This window comes from Patella vulgata, chromosome 2 (genome assembly GCF_932274485.2).
Source record: "Patella vulgata chromosome 2, xgPatVulg1.2, whole genome shotgun sequence".
NCBI classification, from domain to species: Eukaryota; Metazoa; Mollusca; class Gastropoda; family Patellidae; genus Patella; species Patella vulgata.
Genome location: NC_065880.2, coordinates 74,001,305 through 74,015,169, shown reverse-complemented (window position 1 = coordinate 74,015,169; position 13,865 = coordinate 74,001,305). Strand labels below are relative to the sequence as shown.

At 31.9% G+C, this 13,865-nt stretch overlaps 1 protein-coding gene across 8 annotated transcripts in view; it reads left to right on the top strand.

Moving 5' to 3' along the window:
- The window catches only part of LOC126812299 (phosphatidylinositol-binding clathrin assembly protein LAP), a 43,128-nt gene that overhangs the window by 20,003 nt on the left and 9,260 nt on the right, over positions 1–13,865 (top strand). For 2 of the 8 annotated variants that reach the window (XM_056098452.1, XM_056098450.1), the window contains 5 exons: positions 1,352–1,440; positions 2,484–2,601; positions 3,105–3,444; positions 5,926–5,997; positions 9,170–9,241. In XM_056098452.1, coding sequence (XP_055954427.1) covers positions 1,352–1,440; positions 2,484–2,601; positions 3,105–3,444; positions 5,926–5,997; positions 9,170–9,241 — 691 coding nt within the window. The remainder of the gene's footprint in view (positions 1–1,351; positions 1,441–2,483; positions 2,602–3,104; positions 3,445–5,925; positions 5,998–9,169; positions 9,242–13,865) is intronic. The other 6 variants (XM_056098454.1, XM_056098453.1, XM_056098451.1 and 3 more) reach the window with 6 other exon arrangements.

Below are 13,865 nucleotides of genomic sequence, written 5' to 3'. Positions count from 1 at the left end.
GGAGAAAAAGCATCTTTTCATTGGCTAAATTATAGGTTGGTTCAGCTCAACACATACTAGATTTTATTTATTCGTATATCCCCAAATTTATCTCATTTGTCATCTTTATATAGAATAGGGTTTGACAAATTACCATTTTTATTTTCTACTCAGAATTTGGTTATCATGATTAATTTTATACCTTTCATCTCTAAACGCCTTATGGTTACTGCTCGATATTAATTTTCCTCCCTCTTTTTTTTTCTACATAATCTAAGAACACTTTTGTTTTGCATACATTTGAAATAATGAAAAATGATTTACCTGATTATGGTGCCGTATTAAGTGAGTGGTGAACTCATGTCTTATTATTTCAATATAGAATTAAACTGACAACCAAAAATCTGTCGTATTTGATGAAGACAAACAATATTTTGGGAGTAACTTTTTATTTTTATTTTTTTTTTTTTGCTGTGCTTGCATTTATTTACAATTTATATCTTGAAACTAATAACATATAAAATAATGTTTAGTTTTGGATTTTCATTATTAAACTTAAATAACTTTTTCAGAATGCTCTACCTTTTTGGGACCATGAAATGGTCCTCAAGCGCTACTCATCTTGTTGATTTTCATGGGAAACATGTGCCTAAAAAAACCTGAGGCTCTGACTTGTTCTTTGGACAATTGCTGTACTCTTTTATTGTAAAAAAAAAAGAATTAGGTATTTTTTCTACCCCCATTCACAGAAGTTTCAACATAAAATTTAAATGCCTCGCTGAATAGAATGCTAAACAATATTACCAATATTTATAAGTGTCTTGAAAATCAAAGTTAAATGGTTTTGATAATCAAACATTAAGGGCTCAGTGAAAATCAAGCTTAAATTGCTGAGTGAATGGAATGCTTAGAAAAGTTTACCCCATATTCATAATAATTTAAAAATCAAACTTAGATGGCTGAGTAATTAGAATTCTTATAAGCATGTGAAGACCATGAAATCATCCTTTCCAAATTGATCTTTAATTAGATAATGATTCTGAACATGCTTTTATACTAAAAATGCATCCATTATAATGTAGTGCTATATTTAACATAGTATATCAGTTCCTGAGTAATGTCTTTTTCTGTAAATAAGCAGTTTGCTTGATATAAGAAATACTCACAGATATTTAAAGCAACAGTATAGAATCACTTGAAAATTAAACAAAATAATATTTCAGTGAATTATAAAGGAAAAGAAAAAAAATTCTGTATTCATTAACAAAAGTTAACACATGGCCAGAATTGCTTGTAATTGTAGATGGGAGTATGAAGACACGAGGGAATGAGTTTAATAAAGATAACCATATTTTTATTATGTATTTAATAGGCACCTGCTAGTTTATTGGACGCTTTAGAACAACATTTGGCTCAGTTAGAAGGAAAGAAAGCTGGATCACCCCCTGCTACAAATGCCATGTAAGTGAATTGGATTACTTAATTTCTTTAATCTACATCCAGATTATTTCATTTCTTCCATCTACATCTGGAGGGGGTCGGATAGCCCAATGGTTAGCACGTGCGCGCTGTATCACAAGGCCCGTCATTGAGTCAACTTGCGTGGTTTCGATTCCCGGGTTGGATGTTCTCTGAGTCCTTCGGTTTCCTCCCACTGCTAAAGCCCCCTACACGCAAGCAAATTAAACCATATGTTAGTCCTGAAATGACCTACTTTGTGTCGAGTGGATGTTAAACCCCATTTCTCTCTCCATCTAGATCTGGGTCAGCTATTAAAGATTTGTTGTATAGTACCACCATTAAAAATCTGGGTTACCTCACGTTAGGTTAACTTCCTGGGTTTTCAAATCTCTTTCATTGAAAAGGAGCTGCTGTGACTCAGTGAGTAAAGCTCTAGCTCGCAAACCTGGAGATTCCGTGTTCAATCTCGGTGTTGGCCAAGAAAGTTCCTCCCAATTTTCTTGGATAGTAAGGAGTGAATAGTCATTCTAATGGGTTCTGTGTACACATTGGCTTGCACAAAAAAAGAACCCTTGACAGTAGGCCATAGTGACACTCTGTCTGGGCAAAGTTTCCCACATAGCACACTGCATGTACTAGTATACCCGTCTTCCATTAGCCAGGATGCAGCAGAAAAGTAGGATTTCATTTCTTTCCTTAATAAGTAGTCATTGCGGGCCAACAAAATAATTTTAGTTGTAGTTTGTTGTACCCACTTCAATCCCCAACCCATGCATATCTTAAAAAATCCCTGTGCGCAGGCAAATTATTGGAATAAAAATTTTCATATATCAATTAAAAGGGAGGGGGAAAGGCAGCACTAGTGACTAACAGAGTAACAGAGGCTGGACAAGATGGTAGATCTGTGTAGCCACTGGATCATCATTTGAAAAGTGATTTATAACCTGAAACACTATGAATAAACCACCTCTCTATTCATCTTAAAATCTGTTTTGTTCTACTGTTTTGCAGGGATTTTTGAATTATCTGTTCATATATTTTAGGCCAGCTGGTTTTTCGACAGCATTAAATACCATATCTAGTAACAGTACCGTTAAAGTAAGTGATGAAGAAAAGAGACGAATATTAGAGGAAGAAAATAACAGATTACAACAACTCAAGGTCGGTTCAGGGTCTGCCAGGCAAGGCCCCTTGTACACCTAGGCGTGCATGAAAAGAACCGTTGACAGTTTGAATAATTGTTGTCCTGGCAAAATTTCCCTCATATTAGTCATAGAACACTATATGACTTATGTCTGTCTCCATTAGCCCAGTTGGTGCAGAAAAGTAGGACAGAAAGCTTGATTCCCTCCAACCGGCCCTCTCAGCTGCTTACATTTGACAAATAAATTTCTGGAATTCAATGACCCCCAATCCTCTAGAGAATATTCCACAGCATAATGGGTGCTACTATACCTTGACTATGCTCTTTTTTGAATTTAGTGACCTCAGTCCTCTAGATTGTATATTGTATTCTACAGCATAATGTATGCTGCCATACCTTGACTTAGTTCTTCTTATTGACTGGGTAATAAAGGAATAAAAAAGAGTGACCATCATTGATTTTTTGGGGTACTAAGTATCGTTTTAAAAGTTAGACGTTGAATTTTTTTTTCTCATTAAAGGAACAGAGGGTACAAGAGTTAACAAGTTCCCCAGGTTCCACTGGAGTCACATCAACACCTCCACAAAGTAACCCTTTCTCCTCTCCAGCTTCTCAGAAATCTGGTAGTATTGATCTATTTGGACCCAACTCACCAACATCAGGCATGCCTCCAGCATCAGCTGGTGGTGCTGCTAGACCAAGCGATGATCTCCTCAATATGACCAGCAATCCTTTTATGGAGAGTGTGCAAAACGTGATGGCAACAGCTTACTCAAATAATAACCCGTTCGGTGGAACAGCAGGTGCGCCAATGGGTTCACCAGCGAATAGTTGGGCTACTAATGGTAACACAAACCCTCGTAAGAACACTCATTTCATTTGCTAACCCCTTAAAAGAACAAGAAATCTTTGATTAATGGGACAAAACAAACTTTCATCAATGGGAGATTTCCACCCAAGCCTAAAAATGACTAGAATCTGATTCTGATTTACACAAGGATTCTTGGCAGACGTAGCTCTCTATTATAAAATGTCAATTCTGTATAAACAGGGATTATAAGGATTGTTATAAAAAGTCGTGAATTATTCAGCTTGCTATACTATGGATCTGTATTGGATCAGATCTAATTTTGAGTAGAAAATCAATGCAATAATCAAAGAATTCTTAGTCTTTTAAATTTCTTTTTACTAAAATTTGGGAAATTGGTCAATTATTTACTTATTTTTGTATAAACAGTATTTTATTCTCAGAAAAGGATTGAGGAACAGGCTAGGTCTATATTACCTCTCTCCTATATTACCTTTATACTTGTAGGAATGTTTACAGAGAGTATTATCTAAACCATAATATAATCATGCATTTCAGCTATGATGATGATTGGTCACAATAGTAATGTATCTAGTTGACATGTGTCAAATTTTTTATATTTACTTGATTGACACCTTTCTCTGGATTTGGAGAATAAGTTACGGAACGTTGAATGGAGTATCCCCTTAATTAGATTTTATGTATAGGTCAACAATTGATCAATTTCCCTCATTTTCACTGGAGTTCTATAAAAAACTGTAAATATTAAAGGACAATGTTGGTATGCACCAATATAACATATGTTATAGAACTGATTGAACACTTTTCAGATATAAATTTAATATAGGGATCTTTGCTACTGTTGATCCTTAACAAAGATTTCAAGAATTGTCTGTGTACATGTTAACTGCTTACCTTTATTTGCGTCACATCCAAATTCTCCAAATTGTTGTTATGGATGAAGCATAGCATAGATCTCTGTGTTAAAATCTTATATTAAATGTGTTTAATCAGTTCTATCACATGTAACATCCTTTAAATATAGCCAACATTTATGTGGCCTTGTGAAGTTACTCATTGATTTACAAGAACTAGCAAAGCATGTGTCTGTTTATTTAGTTTGCAAAAGTTTGTTAAATTGATGTTTCAGATCTCCAGTTCTATGAGCAAAATATTTACGACTCATTTTCTTCCTGAATTCCTTGCATGTTATATCCTACCAAATATACTCAGCATTTATCAGTTCAGTTCTCTTTGTAATATAGCTTTCAATAGCTTTTATCCTGAATAAAAGCTTCTTAAATTAATAATAATAATTATTAAAAAAAGCAGAAAAAAATCTTTTACTTTTCTGCTGCAGTTATCACTATTTACATGTTTAAGCTTATATATATATATATATATATAAAAAACGGGTCCAGCTTTCAGTGACTATAAAAGTTATTCCTTAAAGACTGTTATATAACATGCTGTCTCTTGCATTCTGTTAATTTATTGCTAGAGTTTAAGATTTCATTTCCGAATGCTGTTAAAATAATTTGATTCCAGAGTAGCCCAACCAATTTAAAATTTTGAAATGCCAACATGAGGAAAGGAAACAGCAAGTAAGACTAGGGCTCATATTATCCAATGGAACTGCTTTGATTCCCAACTTCCTAAATCATATCATGCCTTCAGTTTTCGTCACTTTGCTTAGCCCAACTAGATTATTTTGTGGGAATGGGGGTTGGGGATTTTATAGATTAATTAACAATTAATTTTGTAATGTAATTTTGGAAACTAAAGATGCATTATGTAAGAGCTAATATTCCTATTGCAGGTCTTTTTTCTATCTTTAAATGTTATATAGATAATTGTTCAAACATTTATTCACATGGGGGGGTTGGATGGCCAAATGGTTAGCACGTGCACACTGTATCATAAAGCCTGTCATTGAGTCAACTGGCGTGGTTTCGAATCCCTGGTTTTACGTGACAAGGAGTAGGGTCGCCTGTCCTACCTCGTGGGTTTTCTCCGGGTCCTCCGGTTTCCTCCCACTGCTAAAGACCCCTACGTGCAAGAAAATTATTGAAATAAATTTAAACCATGTGTTAGTCCCGAAATGACCTTGTTTGTGTCAAGTGGACGTTTAACCACATTTCTCTCTCTCTCTCTCTATTTATTTACATGACAAGCCCATACTCTACTCTCTAGGAAATCGAATGGCTCAGATATTTAATGGATTAGAACCCTCTCTCCATTTAAAATTTAACGATAAAATGGATAATCAAGATTTTGTTTATTATCATAGCAATGGTACTTGACAACCAAGACTATCTTATTCAAACTTCAAACACTTATGACATCGCTCAGAATAAAGTAATTTAACTGAAATTTTCAATATATTCATTTATCATTATCTATTTTTAAACTATTATTATAGCAAGAGTGACCAGCTCTTTATCTAAATTTTACATAATGCATCTTTAAATGTGATATACTTAAATGGTAGTCAAATTGACCTGATTTGTGTTCTTTCTGTCATGTTTTTCAGCTGCTCAATCCAACTTCACGACTGATGCAGATTTTGCTAAAGCTTTTAATAGCACATCAACAGCTTCCTCAGGTATGTGCTCATTATCTCTCATCTTAATTGAGAAAAGGAGAATTAATTTTTTCTTTCCATATTGTTTAATGCTTTTGACAGGCTTTAAGTATATTTATTTAGCTTTAGTTATGGAAAATAATAAATGTATTTATTGAATGCTCTATTTTAAATTCATTCAATTCTTATTGCTGATATTCATGAATGATAATATAGACATAGTTTGAAAGTTTTGTTTTTTTTATCTCATAAAAAAGCATTTAATTTCATAGATTTACTACCATAGATAAATGTTATTTTTGAATTGTCATGGGAATATGATTGTTTTACTGGTACGTAAAGAGGCACTGTCACTTTGGTCATATTTGTCAATCGATAAAGTTTTAGACAAATTGGCCAACTGTATCTGAGATTTGCCAATCATAAATATTATTATGTGTTGCCAGGAGTTGGCATTACAATAATGAGGAGGTGGGCGTTTTCAAACACAGATGCTGTAGATCATTAAGGTCTGTCATTGAAATAAAATTGTACCATATGTTAGTCCATAAAAAGCCTAGTGTGTGTTGAGTGGACGTTAAACCCCATTTCTCTCTCTGAACAATAATTCGGTGAGACTAGGGTTATTTTGAATATGATGTAATATTTATTACATTTATTTTTTATGGTCAAAGTGACACTACCTCTTTAAAATACATAAAGTAACATAACTAATTATTGAATGAGATGGGATGAAAATCCATTGTCTTTTGTACATATGGATGGTGAGGTGATTGTACACATTCATAACAAATATTCCAAATATATAATAAACCTATCCCATATATTATGATTGTATCTCTCTAAACCTCTATATATAATCACTTCTCCAAATACATCCCAATTTATATACAAATATAGTGCACTCTGTAAAAAATATAAAAATCTATCTAAAAGATCTAAAATTTTCCTTCTTGCTGGACATGGATAATACTGTGTGCATTTTATGTTCAGGCTAGGGATTCTGTTTCAGCAGTATATGCCAAACATGTGAATTATATTCCAAATGTAATTTTAAAAAATTGACTGTGTTGAGAGTATAATTGAACTTCAGGCATATATTCAGAAGGATGTTTCTGTGAGTAAATAATATAAAATTGCATCAGAATTCAAAAGATATTTCTTTCAGACATATATACTTTAAATGAAAAAGACAAATTTGATGTTGAATTCATATTAGTTTACAGATTGCATTGTATATATATATAATATTATCAACATATATAGAATCTTGTTGTATGTTCATATTTTTGTTGTAATATCCAATATGAAGATCAGTAGTTATAGTTAACATAAGACTTTTTATTTTACTAAAGAATTGATCATTCAAATTTTGTTTTGTTTTGACTTTATATAAGTAGGAACAAAGTTTACATCACTCTTTCAGTGGAGTTGGTATTTTTCTACAAATATAGTACTTATATTGAAATAGATATCAGATTTAATACAGAAATATATCACTACGAAATATGTTGTTGTTGAGGATTCTTAAAATCTATATAGAATTTCATATTATTTATTATTATTCACTAAAGTCTAGCTTAGAATAAATTTGTAAATTTATTCACTTCCCTGTCTTCTCAACTTCTTTCTTTCTTTTTTATACCTCATTATCCCTTTCTTTATTCACTATCCTGCATGTAACCGTATACGCAGGTGTCTGTAATGTGGAGAATCTTCCAGAAATAACATTAATCTGTGACTAATTATTATGTCTAAAGTCTTATTATGTTCATTTTTGTAAGAGAGAATATCAAATTCAGGAGCAAATATCTAATCTGAAACCAATTCTCGATTAGTATATATTATATCTATTTAGACATTATACGAACTTAGTCACAGCCTAATGTTATTTTTAAAAGATTTTTCATGTTACAGGTGCCTGTGACCTTATGCACCTTAATTCCTAAAGACTGTTAAATTAATTAAAACATAATTAAGTGGTGTTATGTATGTTTTTTATTATATAAAGTGTGATATGAAATCAGTGGGTCTGTGTATATATATAAACCAGATAATCCTCTAATACATGGCACTGAGGAACTTGCCTTTTAGTGCAATCTGGAAAATTTTTGTATATTTGATATTATGTTCCAGGAGAGTAGCTATGATTTTTTTTTTTTTTTTTTTTTTTTTTTAAATAACCCTTTAGCACTTGGTAGATTAATATTGACTAACCAAGTTCCATGAAGAAAATTAGAAAAAAAAGTTATATAATCTTTAAGTGGCATTTAACCTTGGGAAACACATTAACAGAACACAATGTTTATGGGAAACAATCATTAGTTTTGTTCTAAAAGGACAACGTTTCAACAAGTATCCTCTTATCGTTATCAAGCATATAAATTGTAAGATACATGTATGTACAGGTCACATGTTAAACGAATACAGTAGAGCTTTTAATTAGACCATGCCAACGAGAATATTTTTTTATATGGCCTTTTTATAATTTAGTTCTTTTAATACCACCAAAAAGCTCAGTTCTTTAATATGGCACTCTTTGAATTGGGTCAAAAATAATTGAATATTTTGATTTTTTGGGAATATTGATACTCTGTCTTCATTCCTTCAAAATTTTACATCCATGAATAAAATCAATGTTATAATATAATTGCCTGGGGGTTCCTGCTTTCACAATTATAGCCGGAAGACAGGGATATAGAGTCATATTCAGTGGTCTAAGTCCAAAGCATTATGGTTTTGATTCCCAGCTTGTATGTGACAAGTAAAAGGGTTGTCTGTCCAATCTCATTGGTTTTCTCTGAGTTCACTGGTTCCCTACCACTTCCCTCCGGTTCCCTAAAGACCCCTACATGCAAGCAGATTATTGAAATAAAATTGACCCATATTAATTGATGTTAAACCCCATTTCTCATTCTCTTTATTTTGACCTTAATCTGCAAGGGTTAGCTCGGTTTTATTGGGCTTTCATATCTGTGATTGTCAGTGTCAGTTTTTTGTTCTATTTTCCAAGTAACCTATTCAATTGATATTTACCCTTCCTGTCATAGCACTGATTGCATACATGTAATTCTATAATGATGATGGTATTGATCTTTTCTTCTTTTTTTTTTTTCATCTGGCAACGTCACATTGCTAACCATCTGTTTTATTTGTTTGTATGATCTGCATGATTTTTGTCTCTTACTAACAGCTGTTCTTGGTGTTACTATGACAACAACTACTATGGGACCAGCTGGTCCAACCTCTACACCTGCCCCACCAGGTATAGCACACAAGTTATAATTCACATGCTTTTTATTTACTTTCAGTTTCATAGTCATTTCATAACGTTCACAAAATTAATGTGATGATCCTTTGAATTTTTGAATACAGACTTTTTTTTGAAATTCTGATAATTTTTCTTCTGTAATTTCAAAGTTTCTTATTTGCGTATAGTCCTTGGACATAATATAAAACGCAATATTGCCACTATAAAGATGGTGCATGTATGTAAGATGGAAGTTCATGAACACTGGAATGACTATGTCACTTGTTTTTATACACCGATATTGCTCTGTGGTTGTATATTGCCGTCATCTCTGTCTATCCTTCAGTAAAATCACTTGGATACTCTGTTATCAGATCAGGGAATGATATTAGAATCTGTCTTATCAACCATTCACAAACAATATGGTCGATCAGTATTGTGAGTAGACTCTTAAACCTAGCCTTTCTGATTTTTAGGTGCCTTGTTATGTTTCTTGATCACATTATCTTTTGAATTGAAAAGATTTTTGCCTTGAAAAATTGATTTTATATGCTAATTAATAATGAGATTTTAATCAAGTTACTGCAATTGTTTTTAAGAAAAGGCCAGTAAAATCTGACCAATTAATAGTAGGGGGCTTTACGACAATGTTGCTGATCAGCATGTTTAGTTGCCTGGCAACTACATTTTAAAAATTTCTATTTAATATATTCGATAAAATACCCTCCTTCTGATTGTTTTCTGCTCAATCTTATTATTTCCGGTGCTTTTATTATTGTTAAATTGAATACTGTAATTTTAAAAGAAAATTCAGTTTGCCCCACCCCACCAAAACCTGTATATATCCTTGTTGATTGTAATATAATGCTAGATATATTATGAATTTCTAAATTTCAATATATTATTGAATGCAGCTGTTGATTTGGAATCTCCCCTTGACCCTTATGACCCAAGATCATCTCATCTGAGAGGACCATCTCCATCACAAGATATTATGGGGGGCTCCCCAGCTATTGATATCTCTGGATTATCCCAAATGGGCACGACCCAACAGGGAGCTATGGGTAGGGGATTGTTTGGTACTAGTCCGAGCTCCTCCCCTGCTACAGGTAGAAATCTTTCCAATGAATGGATTATTCCCCCATCTGCACTCTTTTGGCTATGTGGGTTTGTGGGGGGTTTTGGAAACACACTGGTGACATATTTGTGTTAATTAATTGAGTTTCTATTTCTTGACTAGTTTGTCATCTGTGACTTTTGGCTTGTTAATTTTCTCATGTTATTTCAATTTAACTTTGTAATAAAAGGCGTGGCAGGGGAAAAATCACTCTTTTATTGGAAAGAACTATGGGTGTAACTAAACCTATAATAAATTAGATATTTATTAATCTAGATAAATGGATTTTGTACAATATATATATTATATATAGTAAATTCAGTTAGTTTAGATTAAGCTACATGTAGAAATATGGAGTTTGTACGATATATATAATGTATAGTTTAGATTAAGTAGTTACTTAAAGGCTTAGTTTGTTTTATTTTTAAAATAACTGATTTATCATAAATTTTCATGTAATTATTTTTAAAATTATGTATAATTTAGAAATACAAGGAATTAAAGAAAGGGACATTATACAAAGGTCACCGACAATCATGCCATAACAATTTCAGCATGCATTTCAAGAACCTATAGCATTTCTCCTGATTTGGTCATTTATTTGTTAATATTTCTCGTCACACATAAGATTATTTTTCGATTGATATTTCTTGTTAGGCAAACAATTCTTTGTTAATATTTATCGTCGGGCATACAATTGTTTTTCGGTTGATATTTATCGTCAGGCAAACAATTATTTCATTGGACATTACAAAGTCAAGAATTTGTAATGGTATCAATATTTTACTTACATCATATTTTGAGTAGGCCCTATCGTGTCCCTTTTAAGATTATTAAATATTGTATAGATAAAAAGGATAAAATGAATAGTAAAGAAACTAATATTTTAATGCATACTCTGCATGCTAATTAGTTTAGTAGATCAATGCATGAGGACATCGTTTAGAATTTTAAACTTATTCAGTTAAATATTTTAGTTTTATATTCCAAATGGATTTAGAAAATATCGTATAGTTTTTATGGGAGATTGTAGTTTCAGCTCAGTGGGTTTTATTTTTGTTGATTTCTTCAAGTTTCTTTGGCAACAGTTTACCATGTGGCACATAATTTGCTTTTCTCATGATTATATAAACACTTGCAGCTGTATTATATTGTCTATTTGTTTAATGTGAAAATTCTGTTTACAAGCTTGAAATGAGGCACCTGTCACAGACAATATCAGACACAAATTCAAGCTTTGTCAGGCACAATTCCTCTTGTGTCCAGCACAGATTTTTCTTTTACCAGAAATTTTAATGATAATTATGATGACACAATGTTCAAAATGGCAAATACTAGTTCATTTTAGAGCCAGACATTTCCAGGCCTGAATGTTAAAGTGATAGATGCATACATGTATTTTGAAAGAAAATCAAAACATAATGATTTCTATATCTATCGCTTAATACATTATCGAAGACTATTTTGCAATGATAGGAATTATTCTAGCAAAAATACCTCCATTGTTTTCTATACGCTGCATGGAATTAGCAAATGTTTCAACTTAAAAATGATATATTTGCCAATCAACTGACAATTATAGGATTATTCCTTTACAGCAAGGTAGTTTTGTATCTAGATTCCATGTATTTAAAATTTAGCATATTTTAAACATATGATTTTTAACAATGCAACTATCGCTTTAAGAACTATATTCCTGAAGCAGTACCGTAGTTAGCCATTGCTACACTCACATGTTAAAATCAGGTTCCAGATAAGATATCTTCCCTAATGTTGAACTCCAGATGTTTTTTGTTTAATTTAATTGTTAAGATTACAATCTAAAGAACACTTATAAATCCTTATTTTGGCTAAATTTATCTAAAGAAAATGATTCTTGACATCTGGCTCAGTGAGGCTTTAAGTGGATTTTACATATGTATAGGATAGGAAGCATTAGAAATTGTTTACATACAGTCATAATGGCATTCACCCTTCTGGTAGTAGTGTTTTTCTCACTTTGGTTATGTTTGCTATTCCTGAATCTGGCATTGACTGGTGGCAGCATTTACTACCTGCCATTCAATAAAGTATAAAGAATTATACATTAGTTAGAACCATCCATACATAAGAATGCTGTTAAAATTTGTTTATACATGACTATATATAGACATTGTAAACAAAATATTTTGAAACAAGAACCCTGTTTTGATGATGCCATTTATCCTTTGGGAATCGGATGCAACCTCACATACAAATATTATGGCTTAGTCATCCAATAATCAGTCCATATATTTGTTCGAGTGAATTACAATGTATTAAATTAAAGAGTGTTTATATGAGATCTAGATAGGAGACAATGCAGATTATTTTAGTAAATAATGCATTTTAATATGTTTTAGATTAAATGTATACTATATATAGAGTGTGTACTAGAGTAGAATAGTAACTTTTCTTTTTCATCGATAATTTAAAATCTTATAAAGTTTGAACACATGAAATATTTTAAATCAAAAAGAATACTTTTAGTAATTTAAAACATTTTGTCACAAATGATTACCTTTAAAAGTGATTTTAAATATAAAATGGTTAAGTTTAGAATTAAAATTTTCCGCAATCAAGAAGGGTAGAAAAGAATAGCAAAACAGAATAGATTATCTTGAATAAAAATGCTTATGTAATAATTTATATTTAAATTGTTGAAGGTCTTACTGACTATAATTTATCAACAAGCCCAGGTGAGAAATTAAAATTCAGATCCAACAAAATATCTAGGATACCTGACTGAAGGCTGTAAAATATAAACAGAGAAGTTTCTTTTTAAACTTACTCTTTTTTTCATGGATATTTAATTTTAAACTTATTTAGAATAGTCATTCAAGTTGGAAAGTATATAAATGATATGCACAGTTTTTATTTGAATATAGCTATTTTTTTCTGACCATGGGGATAACCTACACTATTGCTAATCATGAAATCTGAATTTATACAAAGAATTATGCCTACAAATTATTTAGAGAAAACAAGCTGATATCATCAAGAAGTCGAGAAACTTTACCCAGTTTTGATTGTATATTTATTGTGATTTGGAACATCTCAAATCTGGGAGAAGAAATGACTTTTACAACCCTTTATGAGGATTTTGTTAACTTTTTGAATATTGTTCTAATAATACAGTACTTTTTAAAAACATTCCAGGTTGTTCCTTAGTACTCTACTGTACTCTAGTAATTCTGTCGCTTTATCCTTGCTTCTTTTTCTCTCTTTTATTTAATGCTTCTATAGTTCCATTAGGAGGAATGAGTCCTATGGGTTCTCCTAGTCTAGGACGCTCTAGCCCTGCCCTAGCAGGAATGAGAGGTGGACTCTCAGATCTAGGACAGATGGCGTCGGTTGGGGTTAGACCTGTCAGTGATCTGGGAGGGACAGGTGATGTTTAATACATTATCAACAAATATTTGGTTATTTATAGTCAATGAGTATTTATTGACATTGCATATCATACACTATTGTTCAATGTATCCGCAAAATATACAAAAACTA